The sequence below is a fragment of the Brassica oleracea genome, chromosome C9 (assembly GCF_000695525.1).
Source record: "Brassica oleracea var. oleracea cultivar TO1000 chromosome C9, BOL, whole genome shotgun sequence".
NCBI lineage: Eukaryota > Viridiplantae > Streptophyta > Magnoliopsida > Brassicales > Brassicaceae > Brassica > Brassica oleracea.
In genome coordinates this window covers 44,714,078-44,729,598 of record NC_027756.1, presented here as the reverse complement: position 1 = coordinate 44,729,598, position 15,521 = coordinate 44,714,078, and the positions used below count along the sequence as shown (strand labels likewise).

The following is a 15,521-nucleotide window of genomic DNA, read 5'->3' as shown; positions in this document are numbered from 1 at the left end:
AATCTACCCGTTTTTTTTTTTTGTGTATGATGTTCTAATAATCTTGTTTCTCCACATCGACACTTTCTCGTAATTCCTCCTATTCTCAGAAGTTCTAATAGGATCCCTATCTTTCCTACGCTAAGTAATGAGACTGTGTAGTCTTCACAAACAAACCAGAGATATTTAAGGACCAGGTCCTACCTAGATTGTTTTCTTTTTGTATAGATAATAAAAGTTTTTGTTTGTTTATTTAAATCTTTTTATCTCCCGGTCCCTTCAAACCATATTAACTTCTGGTGAATTTAATTAGGCTGTTTTACTATAATTACGTAACATGAACTATATTCTTAAAGCTTTGAATAGAATATAAACTCAAAAGTTGAGACAGGCTCCAAATTTTTCTGCCGTCGTCTGCTTCTCAAGTTATACAAACTCAAATGTGATCAGTTGAATAACTAAACTTATAGCTTCGGAACAAGACAAGCCTACAACTTGGCTGGTTGTGTGGTCAACCCAAAACCGAACGGGTACAACGGGTCATAGTGCTGGTCGCCAACATTCATCGGCAACTGATTCACCGACTTAAACCAAGTCCGAGCCAACTTTCCAGTGAACCCATAATCACCAAACAGAGCATCAGCAACCCCTTGACCTTCCGTCCCCGGAAGCCAAGCTGCCACAAGGGCATCAATGGTCGAAACATAAGGCTCCATCACCACGGGACGCCCAGAGACAACAACCACCACACACTTCATTGATCCGCACACGTTCCCTATCGTGCTCGGACCAGGTTCACTTATGGTCAGGTTAGTGCTGTCCCCATACATCTCAGCATAAGGCGGCTCACCCACGACCACAATGGCGTAGTCAAATTCACCAGACTTGACGAAGTTTGCATCGGGGTTTTGGTTGTAGACGACTTGTGTGGTCGGAGCCACTGTATTCTTCACAGCCGCAAGGATCGTTGTACCTGTGAATCATCAAAACCAAACTCAGTATAACTAACATATGTAACATGAAGTTCTGTATCATCAGTAAACATACCAATGGTGAGGTCGTTGCCGTCAAGGCCTTGCCAAGTGATGGTCCAGCCACCACATTGATACCCCAAGTTATCAGCGTGTGTTCCCGCCACAAGGATCTTTCCCGTCTTCTTAGGGAGAGGAAGCAACGGGTTATCTCCTTTCTTACCATTCTTGAGCAGCACTAGAGATTTCCTCACGGCTTCACGAGCTAGTTCCCTGTGTTCCTGTCAAAATTTGCGCAGAGTTTTTGTTCAGTTTCATAACTGATGATGAGTAAAAGAGGAGGATAAAACAAACAACGGACCTTGCTACCAAGTTGGTTGGCGAAGGTGAGATCAGCCAGTGGTTCCTCAAAGAGTCCCATTGTGAATTTGATCCTTAAGATTCTCTTCACAGCGTCATCAATCCTGCTCATAGGGATCAGATTTTTGTTTATCTGATTGTTGATTTTGTTGGATTTCCCTCCTTAAGCCCAAAACTAATCAAATCATAATCAAGCCTTAGTCCAAGAAGAAGAAACATCTAGAGAAAAGTGGAGAAGTATAGAAGAAGAATTGTGTAGAAGAAGAGAGAAAGTTATGGAGTTAGATATTTTGAAATAAATAATAATTTAGAGAAATCTAGAACTTGTTGGAGTGTGCTCCTTCACTTGTATAAATAGGGGTGCTTAGCACCATTTGTAATCATCCAAGAATCAAGAAAAACAAAGAGAGAAAATATTTGTAAGAGAGAGTTTCCAAAAACAAAATCTTTGTAGTAAACCCTTTCCTAAATATTAAGAGTCTTCTTCTTAAATTTTCTAGTTGTCTAATACCATCTTCATCTCATCGATATTGGATAATTTTCCCAACAGCTGGTATCAGAGCTAGGCTCAAACATAACATCAAGACCCGTGAGATTCAAGATGGAGGCCACCGTTACCTTTGAAGGTGACATGTTCAAGCTCACGACGGACAACTTCTCTTATTGGAAACCGATGATGGAAGATCACCTTTATTGTAAGGATTTGCATGAGCCCATCATCATGAAGGATAAGCCGGAAGGAAAGGATGATAAAGCATGGGAGATTCTTAATAGAAAGGCGGTTGCCGTAATCCGTAAGTATGTCGACCGATCTCTTTTTGAACATGTCTCTACCTACACAAATGCTTTTGAATTATGGACAAAACTTGAATCCATGATTCAAAAGAAAACACCTCGAAACAAAGCTCTTCTTGTTCGACGGTTGGTAAAGTTGGAGTACAAGGATGGCCAGAGCATGATGGAGCACTTGAACAATTTCAAGGGGATTGTAAATCAGCTTAACAAAGTTGATATGAAGGTTGAAGACGAAATGCAAGCCCTTTTACTCCTCAGTTCACTGCCGGAGAGTTGGGACACACTAGTTGTCACTCTAAGCAATTCAGCACCGGAGGGAAAGCTTACCATGGACACCGTCACTGATAGCCTTCTAAACGAAGAAGTTCGCAGGAAGGAACGAGGTTCGAGTTCATATTCAGAAGCTAACATTGTTGATAGACGAGGTAGAGAAGAGACTCGTGGTCAAAACCGAAGCAGAGGACGAGACCAATCTCGAGGAAGATCCAAGTCACGTCCGAGAGTTACTTGCTATTACTGTGGCAAACAGGGTCACATGAAGTCGGAATGTCGGTTTTTCAAGAAAGACAAACAAGCTGGTAATATCAAACCAGACCGGTTCAATCCTACAAAGAAGCATGAAGAAAAGACTACCACCATTGTGGAAGACCAGAGCGAAGAATTATATCTCGTTGGAGAATGTAATCTTAGCTCTGATGATAGCTCATGGATCGTTGATTCTGGTGCTTCTTTTCACGTCACCCCTCATGGAAGCTTCTTCACAACCTATCAAAGTGGTGACTTTGGTAATGTTCAAATGGGAAATCAAGGAAGAAGCAAGATCATTGGAAAGGGGGATGTTATTCTTACATCAAACACTGGATGTAAGATAGTTCTCAAGGATGTGAGACATGTTCCCGACATGCGACTCAATCTCATATCAACCGGAAAGCTCGATGATGTCGGCTTGGACAGTCATTTTGGTGGTGGCAAATGGAAGTTAACCAAAGGAAGTTTGATCATGGCTCGAGGAAGAAAAGAAGGCTCTTTATATGTAACACAAGCCAAGCTTTGCAAGGAAGAAGTAAACGTTGCAAGTGATGACATCGATATATGGCACCGAAGACTCGGGCATATGAGTGAGAAAGGTTTAAGTATACTTTCTAGCAAGAAACTTCTTCCTGATATGAAAGGTATTTCTCTCTCACCATGTCATGATTGCTTAACCAGAAAAAACATAGGGTCGCTTTCCGAAGATCATCTACGCCTATGAGAAGAAAGCATATTCTTGATCTTGTGCATACTGACGTATGCTCCATGTCCGAGAAATCCAATGGAGGGGCATCATATTTCGTCACCTTTATTGATGACCATTCAAGGAAGGTATGGGTATACCTTTTGAAGTCAAAAGATCAAGTTCTTGATGCTTTCAAGGAGTTTGTAGCCCAAGCAGAGCGAAGTACGGGTCAAAAACTCAAGTGTGTTCGATCTGACAATGGTGGAGAGTACCGAGGTCCCTTTGAAGCGTTTTGCAAAGCTCATGGAATCAGGATGGAGAAGACACCACCAAAGACGCCACAACTGAACGGGCTAGCTGAAAGAATGAATCGAACGATCACAGAAAGAGTTCGGTGCATGCTCTCTCACGCTAAACTACCCAAACCATTTTGGGGAGAAGCCATAAAGACTGCAGTGGACGTCATAAATCTTACACCATCAGTCCCTTTGGAAGGCGATGTCCCGGAGGAAGTTTGGTCGGGTAAGAAGGTCTCTTACAACCATTTGAAGGTGTTCGGTTGCAGAACGTTTGTCCATATACCTAAGGATGAACGAGCCAAGCTAGACTCTAAGACTAAAGAGTGCATTTATCTTGGATCACCAAAAGACGAATTCGGCTATCGGCTTTGGGATCCGGTTAACAGAAAAGTTATCCGGAGCAGAGATGTTGTTTTCTTCGAAGATCAAACAATCGAAGACATCAACAAATCAAAGAAACCAAAGCTAAGGGTTGTAAGGAATGAAGATTCTCATAAGCCTCAAGATCATGAACAAGTGATTGGAGATGAGGGTGAAGGGGATCCTATCATGGATCAGAATGGTGATGAAGGTGAAGAAGAAGTTCAAGTGGAGCCAGAGGAAGAACATGAGCCAAGAAGGTCTGGAAGAGAGACAAGACCATCTGTAAGATATTATCGAGATGAGTACGTTAATCTTACAGATGAGGGGGAGCCTCAAAGCTATGAGGAGGCCATAGGAGACACCCATAAAGATAAGTGGGTTGAAGCTATGCAAGATGAAATGCAATCCTTGCATGATAATCACACTTATGAGCTGATGAAGCTACCAAAAGGAAAGAGAGCCTTGAAGAACAAGTGGGTGTATAGGTTGAAGTATGAAGATAGAAGCTCAAATCCAAGATACAAAGCTCGATTGGTTGTGAAAGGATTCAACCAAAAGAAAGGCATAGATTTTGAAGAAATATTCTCTCCAGTGGTGAAGATGTCCTCTATCCGAGTGGTTCTTGGTCTAGCAGCAGTTCTAGACTTGGAGATTGAACAACTCGATGTCAAGACGGCCTTTCTACATGGTGAACTCGAGGAGGAGATCTATATGGAGCAACCTGAAGGATTCAAGGTTCCAGGAAAAGAAGACTTGGTGTGCCGATTAAAGAAGAGTCTTTACGGTCTCAAGCAAGCCCCAAGACAATGGTATAAGAAGTTTGACTCCTTCATGGTGGATCACAACTTCAAGAAAACCAAGAACGATCATTGCGTTTTTATAAAGAGGTACGAAAGCGGCGACTTTCTCATATTATTACTCTATGTTGACGATATGTTGATTGTGGGCCAAGATCGCAACAAAATAGCCGCATTGAAGAATGACCTAGGAGAGTCCTTTGCAATGAAAGATTTGGGGCAAGCGAGACAGATTCTTGGAATGAAAATCACTCGGGATAGACCAAAGAAGCTTTTGTGGTTATCCCAAGAACGATATGTTGAAAGGGTGTTGGAGAGATTCAACATGAATAAGGCAAAGCCAGTGAACACTCCACTTGGTGGACATTTCAAGTTATGTTCGGAGCAAAGTCCAAGAACTCTGTGTAGTTGTATGGCACCATGATCTGCATAGAGAGAGACACACACACATACAATAATCAAGTAACCAAATGGACCGTATAACAAATAAATGTAAGGTAGAATCACTTAACCATGTCAATTCCAGCGCTGATTCCCGCGTAGACAGAGTATGAATAGTTAAGATGCGGAGGATTCGTGATCCTATCAATCCCCTGCCAATCAGAGATGACAAAACCCTGCAAAGGAAACAGAAGCTTTTAGAACCAAAGAACAGCCAAGTGCATCCAACATGAATCATTTCTTACTCTGAACTTCAACTTGTCCTTGAGGAAACCCGTGACGAGTTCCTTGTTAGCATGCATTCTCAAATCGTTCACGGCAGAGTAGGACACCATAACCGTTGCAACACCCTTGTTTACAGCCTTGTAATATCCAGGCATGTGGATTCCAAATAGCCCGTTCGAGTCAATCACCGTGTTGTTCTCATCTATCCCTCTCACTGTACCTCCATCTCCCACAAAATGCTTAGCACAAGCCGCAACTTTTGATCTGTTACCGTCACAAACTCATTTAGATAAACTCAAGATAAAGACTGAAACGAATCTAACCAAACTTATACTATCTCCTCTAATGAGTGGGACAGGGACTGTTTAGATGCTTCACACTGGTCCTACAGTGGAAGAGACTCTTTAAGAACTTGTCTGAACCTACTATAGATAGAGTTGAAACATGTCACATGTGTTGCCTAATCATAGACTGCCAGGCACTTGTGAAATTGACAATCACTACATTGATTCATCTGTTATCCTGAATCTATTAACACTCAAGGGCCAATAAGTTCTAAATAAAAGCACCCGTGATCATGATGACCCGAGGCTTGTCCCCCACTTTGATCATCAGGATTCAAACATAAAAGAAGCAAACCGGGTATAAACATAAAGATACTTACTTTCCACCGACAAAGGGAACACCTCTTCGCTCGGTAGGGAGGTCACCTTGCAAGCCGGGTATAATCTCAGTCATCTCCTGGACAATTCTATAATCCTCGCTATAGCTCTCGTAGCATCTTCCCCATCTCGGATCCCTACAAACCTGTCAAAGTATAACACTATTAAGCACACAGGTTTCTTGATTAGACTACTTCAAACTAGTATATACTTACTGCAATGCAGGGAGCAAAGGCATATGGGATTCCAGTCGCTCTAACTTCAAGTGCGGTTGCTTCCCCAATCCTCTTAAGTAGCATAGGATCCCTACAAGATTAGTAAAAACACACAAATATAAAGCTGGTCTCATGTTTATAGCCGTACAAAAGTTTATTTATGAACAGTTCTTAAAGGCCTTGTTGGACAAAACTTGCCTGGTGACTCCAAGGCCTACATTGTGAGGGAAAATGGTGGCGCCGTACACGTTGTTGTGACCGTGAACAGCATCAATCCCATAGATCATGGGGATCCCAAGGCGGGTGGAAAGAGCAGCCTTTTGAATCTCATTGACCATGTTCACCCAAGCTTCAGGTGTGGCCTTTGGTGCAGGCACACTTCCTCCACCGCTCAACACACTCCCTACACATACATCAAAGATAACCCCCCCCCCCCCACGATGTCAACTAACTTAGACTTAACAGACACAGTTCCAAAGATTTCTTCTAACCTATGAAGTAGTTCTTCATGACATCAGGTGTGGCTACGGTGCGTTCGATCTGAACCATCTGACCAATCTTCTCTTGGAGAGTCATACGGTTCATCAGGTCCCTGATTCTTGCACCCAAAGGCTGCTTTGGGTCTTTGTACTTTGGAGCACCCCCAGTATCAGCAACATCAGCAGCAGCAACGGCCAGGGTACAGAACAGCAGGAGAAGACATAAAGCCTTACTCAAAGTCCCCATTTTTTTCCACAACTAACACAAGTGCACATAATGAGATCTAAGCTATTAGTCAGAGGAACTGTTTCATTGTAATATCAAATTAAAAAAAAAAAAAAAACATAACATATTGCTAGACAGAGATGGTGAAACAGCTGGAGGAAACAAGAAGAACAATCTGAAGAATGAAACAACATCAGAAAGCTTGGATGAACATAAGAAGGTAGCATTACCGGAGAGAGCTGGAAAAATCAGATCTTTAGAGTTTGAGAAAACAAAACAAGAAAAAACTTATAATAAGAAGAAACCCCAGATGAGAAACTCAGTCAGGAATCTTTACTGGTGTTGGTATAAAAACAGACTAAGGTATTTGAAATCAATACAGAAGCAAGAAAGGAATAAACTTAACGATTGGAGGAAGAGGAAACAAAGAAACTTATTAGTCTTGGAAATGAGGTTTAGGGAGAGAATCTTCTTGGCGACTGTATAGTAATCTCTCTTCTCTGCGAAACAGTAGAGTGAGATCTTGGAAACTGTGCTGCTACCTTTTTTATAAGCACTCGAAAGTTGTTCTCCTTTTTCTCCACGTCCCTTCACACTTTTTCAAACATTTTACCCAAAAAAAAATATGGTATTCTTTCCGTGATATTATTCCTTAATGCACAAAGATTAAAAAATTTATTTTTCTCTAAAAAATAGTTTTAAAAATATAATTTAAAAGTTATTCAACCAATTACAGAAATGACTACAACATCTAATTGGTTACACAGTTTTCAATAAAGTTAAAAATAACATAAAAAGATCAAAACATCATCTATTTTGAAACAACAAAAATCTTCTAAAATATCATCTATTATGAAACGGAAGAAATATTAAATAGTTTAATACTCAGAAGAAGACTCATTTATCTTTGTGGTTTGTCATTTTAACTAAGTTTTTAAACAAGTTCTATTAATGGGAAAAAAAGAATTAGTTATCAAATGTGGCTTTCACATGCAAAACGAATCGCTGAACCAATTACAAGGGCAAGATAATAAGAAGATTACATTGTTAGTTGTTTACTATTACTGTCTGGCTCTACCAAAATGAAAACCACTCATTGCTATTATTTGCTATAGTTATTATTTGCCACTATAACATTATGTTAATGGTGGATAAACTTATCTGTGACATTCCACATATTAAAATTCTAAATTTAGAGTAAAATCACACATGAAAATCAGCATTATGCAGATTATTAGGATGTTTATTTAAATAAGAGAAGAAAACATGAAGTATATAGAGATAATAATAATTATCCACTCTCGTGAGTCTCAAAGTTCGGCACAAATAGTGGGGACACTCAAGTCAAAAGTACACATCATGAATTCGTATTTGACAATCAATCTAATGGCCACATATGAAATTTACTTAAATATCATCATTTTCGTTTTTGACAACTTTGCTATAATGCCCAAATATGCGCCAGTGACTTAATATGTAGTATTTGAACTATAGCTTAAACTAAATATTACATAAAGAGCATTATTTACTTAACGATTGCGTAAAACTATAAGTTTTTTTTCTTGACTGAAGTAGTAAAACTATAAGTTATCTGTTTATTCTCTTGTTTAATTCGAAAAATGGTGGTTTCTTCGTGTTTTGACTAGGAGAAAACCGTTACTTCGCTCTATTTTTTCAGCTTATGTTATGAACAAAGAGCGTAGTGGTTTTAAGTTACAAAAAAAAAAAAAAAAAAAAAAAATGGGTGGTAAACGAATTTGCATATTATTTGGACGATCGCTTGGTTAAATGGGTGAAAGCGCATCGTGGAATCCGTGCACTGAGTTACCGTGTAATAGAAGGAACAAAACTAGTAGTATTTGGTTATTGCTAAATGGATAAGACGAGAGAATATGCTACCCACTAACGACTAATAGTAAGGTTGACTTGGAAGAAAACAAAAAGGGAAATTGCTACTCTAACGACTAACATATGACAACACGTGTGAAGATGCTTTCAGTGTCCAAACCAAAAATCTTGGTTTGGCTCAGTTCGGTACACTCGGTTCGGCAGAAACTGCAGAAGTATATACAAGGTCTTTAAAAGGGAGGTGTCTTCTACACTGACACTGTTACATGGATCCTTCAGAGGACATAATAACAACTCCTGATGGGCCTAATCTGTACACACAATCTTTAGTGGGCTGATAAGGTTTATGTTGTACCTGATTTGACTAACTACTTGGGATCTTAATTTGTGTATGAAACTATGGATCATCTTTCACTTTCAAAAGCAATGTTGTTCTTTTTGGACAGAGTTGGCCTTTGGGTATGACAAAGTCTTTTTTTTTTTTTTTTTTTTTGTAACATGGTATGACAAAGTCTAAAAAGCTTCTTTCATAGCGTAGAGCCTCACGTTTTTTTTTTCCGTCAATATTTCATTGAAATAGAAAATGGGCCAAGCCCAAGAAGTTACAAGATAAAAAGCCTACGGTCCAACTATCAAACCCTGCTAAACCCTAGACAAACAGGCCCACAGGCCCACAAACCCAACCCCGACAGGCCCACAAACCAAAGATCCCGGATCGGCTTAACCCAATCATGAAATGACTCATCCCGACTGTTACCGTCGAATGGCTCTCCTCGGTCGCGCTTGTCACGGAGAGCGTCATCGGACTAACCGAGAGCTCATCCCAAACATCCATGCCACCTACTGGGCATATCAAGCCCGAGACTCAAGAACTATGCTTTCCTTCTCTTGTCGTCGTCGCCATCGATGGAGAGCTTCATCGTCTACCGATCGCTCATCCCTTCAAATCCGAACAACCACCCTAACGACAAGAACCACACCGCAAATTCCACCCAATCCATACTAGTAAAGACAAAGAAAAAAAACCCCAAAAGAGAACGGGGACCTAAACCGACAGCGTAGAGCTATGTGAGCCCCTACCCTCCGGAGCCAAAACCGGCGAAGACGGAGCAGAGAAAGCCTCCCCTTCCCGGGAACTAGAACCGGCGACGGCGAAGCTGAAGAAGCCTCCACCTCCCGGAAAACAAATCGGTGACGACGGATCTGTGATAGCCTCCATCTCCCAGAATCACCACTGACGCATTCAAGCGTCTCTTCTCACGCCGTTAGCCTCCACGCGACCGCGTCTTCCCTCCACGCGAGGAAACCACCGTTGGAGGATGGTTCCAATCCAGAGCTCAGACAAAGCGATCGGTGAGAGGCGACGAAGAAGAGGCCAAAAGAAACCTCTATGAAAAGGAATAAAGGTTCCGAGACACTCACGCGCCGGCCGTACGCCGGAGAGAAAACTCAGATCTCCTTTCTCTCTCTCTCTAAAAGCAGCCCTTTCCAGTAAACTTACTATGAAAAAACCAATGTAGTTTACTTTCACTTGGTGCGTAGAGCCTCACTGTGACTCTGTTTTTTTTATATATAATTTTCTTTAAAAATTTTTTTGGTTATGCTTCTTTTGCTTATTGAAACGGTCGTTATTAAAAAAAATGAATAATAAAGATGACCAAAAAGAGTCCAATACACTAAGATGCGATATCCTTAAACTAAACAGATTGATTGAAAGAAGAGATCATCAATAGTAGACCAAGTTATTTGACATTACGATATATGCAAGATATCATATAGACAAACATTAACCCTTACCTTAATCTTTGTTTTATTTTATTACAAAACCTTAACCTATAAAAGACATTACAAGTCGTTTGTCATAAAACTTAAAATATCATTGATGATTTTCTTTTAAGAAAAGGCATAGTATGAACTTATGACAATGTCTACAATGTTTTTTAACCAAAAAACATCGGATAAAGATCCATCTCATTGGACCGAAGAATAGATAGAGTACGTCAAACTAATTCTCGTCCGGTCATCGATGATCCAGCTCGTAGCTTTAAACCTGGTCCTCTTTAGAAATCTAAGCAGTACACCGAGTGAGTTACCATTACCAAATCTTGAGTGAAGACATGTGTCATGTTTGCCATCTCACGGTTCTGAAAAGATAATCAGTCAGACCATCTCAGACAACTGTTGAAAATGTCAATAGAGTTGTAGCATTTGAACACCTCAACTGCATATGTAAATGTGATTCGTTGGAGGAGATCAAAATATGATTAGTTAAAATTATCATTTTTATTCTTCCCCGTTCAAATTATCACAGAAATTCACAAATATCATCCACCACACCAGAAGAGACTAAAACCATATCAATTTTTTTTATTATCTAGACGTTTCGGGGACAAAGCCCATAATCCCTCAGGCCCGGGACCCAGACCATGGGGACAAGGCCAATGGCATAAAATATCTCTCCCATGATGGATCGAACCCAGAAACGCAATAACATCAACGCCTGCGCTTAAATCAACTGGACTGATACATCCGTGGTAACCATATCGGTTTCTTTGAAAGCCCAAACAAACAAAATGTGTATCATTTCAATCCCTTCGGGACCACACTTGCCCCTATAGTGTCAAGTGCTAACCATAAATTCTATTTTGGCTGCTCCTGACTATTCCTTCAAGGGTCACATCATAATACGAAATCCAACAGACAAGGTCATATGTCATATCTCTTTTGTGCTGTGTATTTTATCATAGTTCGGATTAATTTGTCGATTTGTCAAAGTGATTGACATAACAGTTATAACTCCGTTTTCAACCACAATATACTTGTATGACTATTCGTAAGAAGCTATCATAATCAATAGTATATCATTTTTTTTTTGTAACTTTTAGTATATCATTATCTTACGCTTATATATTTAAGCTACTTTTGGTTGAATACAGTTAAAAATGACAGAAAATTTTCCACTTGACAAAATGAAAGTAAAAGTTCAAGTTCTCTTTCTTTATCTTTTTGCATGTTCATTTTCTCTTTCTTTCATTTCTGTTTTATTATTTACTCTAATCATTTGTTTTCTTTTTCTCTCAGTTTTTTTTTTAGATTATGCCCAGTTACGCTGAGGTGTACTAATCATATTCTTATAGTTTGGAGAAGATAGCATTAATTTTAGAGAAAATGAGTAGAATGTATAACAAAAGTTGGTTTATTAGTAGAGTGTTAAACATTTTTTTAAAATGACTAGAATGTTTGGACACCCATAGTAAATGACTCTAAAGATTTTTGGTTAGTTTTTTTTAATTGAAATTACTTTTAAACATATAATCCACATCAGTAATTAAAATTACACATCACCACCACAATAGAAATCAAATCGTCTCTTCTCCAACATAACTAAATCGAAGTTTAAAAAAAAAACTAACTAAGAACATCGTTTTGTCGTCTCAAAGAAGAACTGTCGAAGAAGGAACCGCGAGGATACTTCCACACTCCGTCATCGACATTGTCTGTGTTAACTTCTTCTTCGTCGAAATAGCTCTCTGTCGTTGTACTCTGTTTTCTCTGTTATCATCGTGCCCGAATTCAGAATTATGAACTCGTTTGTACGAAATCGTCTTCGCCGCCGTCTTCGCCGCATTCTTATCTCCGAGTTCGTCTTTTCCGGTAGGATATCGCGACGTTATATATTGTGTTTTGTTGAGTTTGTGGGTCAGTTATGTATTATATTTCATCTGATTTATATTTTTGTTGCGACTGAGATAAGGTTGTGTTGCGGCTGTGATTTTGTTTTGTTGGGGGTTTCGTTGCGTCTGAGTTAGGGTTTTGCTGCAGCTGAGTTATGGTTATGTTATGGCTTAGTTATATTTGTGTCGTGAATAACCTAATGTTATGTTATGACTATGTTACTCTTATGGTACGGCTGAGTTACTGTTTTGTTGAGGCTGATTTTATTGTTGGGTTATATGATCAGATGGATGCTGCTGAAGTTAAATTGATGAGGCTATCAGGTTTAGCTTGCTCGAGTTTGGTGAGATCACTGGGCTAAACACATGTCTATTGCCAACACAAAAATTTGATCCTAGTCAATACAACGAGTTTTGGGGGGGGGGGAGTTGAAGGTGCCGCATGGGATGAGACCAAAGTTAGATGAACTGAAGGCAACATTAGCGTTCTGTCCGCTTTGGAGTTTTGAAAAGCGCAAGTGGTTGGGGCTGCTACTTCTTCAAGCCATGGGAGTCTATTGTTTGCATCACAATTCAAGGATACCCTTTCAAAGTGCAATAAGGGCATTCGACGATGAAGCCATGAGGTTGTATCCATGGGGTCGGACTGCATACGAAGTTCTAATTGACTCTATTAAAACATTGGCTCCAGATGGAGGTTCATATACAATAAGCGGCATGAAGGACGCGTTATTGATTTGGGCTTATGAATCCGTCACATGCTTCGGTGAGAGTTTTGGGAGAGTGATCAATAACGAAGACGTTCCGCTTTTGCGATGGGGTGGAAAGCGTACACGTGCAAACTTTGATAAATTGTTGTCTGCCGAAATCGAAAAGCATGGCGTGGTAAGGTTTAACGCTGACTTAATTTATTTGATGACTGAGTTCTGAGTTACTTAATGGCTGAGTTATGTGTTAAATTACTGCTGAATTATTTTAGTTGATGGCTGAGTTATGTGTTGAATCACGGCTGAATTATTTTAGTTGATGGCTGAGTTTTGTGTTAGTTTGGAGGCTGAGTTTTGTTATAACTTGGTGTTGCAGGTGCGTGTGAGGAGAATGGTTTTGAAGGACTCAATTGAAGAGATGTTTCCTATTTGGCCGGGTGAAGATGACGACCAACAACTCGTTAGGTTGATAACAGATATACATTCAGGTAGATTTGTGAAAGGTTTGTGGGAAGTGCAGGGGAATGCAAAGGGGAAGAGGAATGAGAAGAAGAGAATGAAGGGTGGAGTTTCGTCAGAAGTTGAGCCACCCATTAAGAAGCAAAAGAAGAAAGTTAAGACACAAAATGAGTCTGAAGCTGATGCAACGGGAAAGGGTTCTAGCGATAAGGAAGGTAGCGAAGAGTTGGAGTTGGAGAACAAAGCGACTCTAACGATCATTGTGAGTACTCTGGATATTATTTCCAGAAAATTTGATCAGGTTGACTCACGGTTGGAAGCTTACTAGTTAGATCGGAACAAACCATTGATGGACCAAAAGACCATTGATGACAGGGTGAATGCTTTACTGGAGGAGCGTCTGAAAGATCTGGGGGTTGGGAAAATTCCTAAAAACCATGATAATCCCTCTCCACCATTATCAGATAACTCTTTATCGATGGCATCACCGGTGGTTTGAACGCATCAGAAGTCTGTCAATAGTCCAGCGTTAGTAGCTGCGACCCCTGGTAAGGAGTTTGGACCGAAAAAGAATTTGGCCAAGGAGCTTAAAAAGAAATCAGGGGTGAAAAGGACTTTGGATGAGGAGTTTGGTAGTGTCGATAAAGCTACTGATATGCGGCCTCTTGATTTCGTAGTAATTTCTCCTGCAAAGGCTACTAAGGATGATAAGGCTACTAAGGATGATAAGGCTGCTAAGGATCCAGCCTATGGACGCGGTTGCAGGTGCATGCGTATTGTTAAAGGTGAGGAAGCCGATGAGAAGAAAAAAGCAGCGCAGGCAGATGCTGCGTTTAAGAGGAAGGAGAAGGCTGAGGTTAAGAAAAAAGCTGCTGAGGATAAGAAAAAAGAGGCTGAAGCTAAGAAAAAGAGGCTGAAGCTAAGAAAAAAGTGGCTGAGACTAAGAAAAAAGAGGCTGAGTTAAAGAAGAAACAAGAGGCTGAGCTAAAGAAGCAAAAACAGGCTGGGTCAAAGTACAAAAAGGTGACTCAACCGTGTGACGGTGTAACAAGATGCAAGGTACAACCTGAGGTAGAGGATAGTTCATTGGCTGATATAACTGACGAAGTTGTTGCAGAACAGAATGAATTCGCGCCGGAGTCTGATGTCGAGAATTCTGAAGTCGTTAGATCTGCCATAATTAAGGACTACCGGGAAAAAATGTTCGGTTAACTCCAAAAGGGTTGTCAATGACGGCAGTTTCTTCATCATTAGTTTTTCCGAACGTAGGACATAATAGAACTACGTGCATGAGGAAGAATGTTACTCCTTCATTAGCAATATATGACCCTCTAGCACCTGTTGATCCGGCGCTATTGGAGAAACTTATGCAACACATCAAGGCAATTCCACCGAAACCACTAGCCGCACCAGGTAAAAAAGAAGTACTAACAGCTGATCATGATAGTGACTTCTACAGCATACTCATCCATGAGAGGCCGTGGCCGGAGAATGAGAATGGATGGGGGTCTGATAATGTAAGTCTTTATTACGGCTGAGTTATATATTATTTTATTTTATTACGGCTGTGTTATCAAATTTTTACGGCTTAGTTATATATTATTTTATTATATCACGGCTGAGTTATATATTCTTTTATTATATAATGGCTGAGTTATATATTTGATTACGGCTGACTTGTTAATATTATTTATGTAGCATGTCGTGGCGTATATGAACGTCCTCATTAAAAGGTTCATGCGAGAGCCCACTCCATTCTGGTCCAAGCGGATTGCCTTCGTTGACGTTTGGTGGCAAAGTTTTTT

At 40.1% G+C, this 15,521-nt stretch overlaps 2 protein-coding genes across 2 annotated transcripts; one reads left to right on the top strand and one right to left on the bottom strand.

The window, feature by feature from the left end:
- Positions 1-324: 324 nt before the first annotated feature.
- On the bottom strand, positions 325-7,550 carry LOC106318622 (beta-glucosidase BoGH3B-like). Its single transcript, XM_013756680.1, has 12 exons — positions 7,259-7,550; positions 6,815-7,061; positions 6,522-6,726; positions 6,324-6,414; positions 6,111-6,253; positions 5,467-5,710; positions 5,293-5,397; positions 5,176-5,205; positions 4,689-4,694; positions 1,312-1,458; positions 1,027-1,231; positions 325-952 (listed from the first exon to the last, which is right to left on the bottom strand). The coding sequence occupies exons 2-12, from the start codon at positions 7,047-7,049 to the stop codon at positions 468-470; spliced, it is 1,896 nt and encodes a 631-aa protein (XP_013612134.1). The 5' UTR covers positions 7,050-7,061; positions 7,259-7,550; the 3' UTR covers positions 325-467.
- A 5,447-nt stretch (positions 7,551-12,997) lies between these two features.
- On the top strand, positions 12,998-14,680 carry LOC106315129. The gene is made up of 3 exons (XM_013752894.1): positions 12,998-13,435; positions 13,634-13,978; positions 14,225-14,680. The coding sequence occupies exons 1-3, from the start codon at positions 12,998-13,000 to the stop codon at positions 14,678-14,680; spliced, it is 1,239 nt and encodes a 412-aa protein (XP_013608348.1).
- Positions 14,681-15,521: the final 841 nt, after the last annotated feature.

Excerpts from the sequence above, each read along its gene's own strand:
- LOC106318622 (XM_013756680.1), bottom strand. The coding sequence starts at position 7,049 with ATGGGGACTTTGAGTAAGGCTTTATGTCTTCTCCTGCTGTTCTGTACC. Across the intron at positions 5,398-5,466 it reads AGGACAAGTTGAAGTTCAGA|GGTTTTGTCATCTCTGATTG; the intron begins GTAAGAAATGAT and ends TTTCCTTTGCAG. Across the intron at positions 1,232-1,311 it reads CCAACCAACTTGGTAGCAAG|GAACACAGGGAACTAGCTCG; the intron begins GTCCGTTGTTTG and ends AAATTTTGACAG.
- LOC106315129 (XM_013752894.1), top strand. The coding sequence starts at position 12,998 with ATGAGACCAAAGTTAGATGAACTGAAGGCAACATTAGCGTTCTGTCCG. Across the intron at positions 13,436-13,633 it reads AAATCGAAAAGCATGGCGTG|GTGCGTGTGAGGAGAATGGT; the intron begins GTAAGGTTTAAC and ends TTGGTGTTGCAG. Across the intron at positions 13,979-14,224 it reads AAGCGACTCTAACGATCATT|AAGTCTGTCAATAGTCCAGC; the intron begins GTGAGTACTCTG and ends TGAACGCATCAG.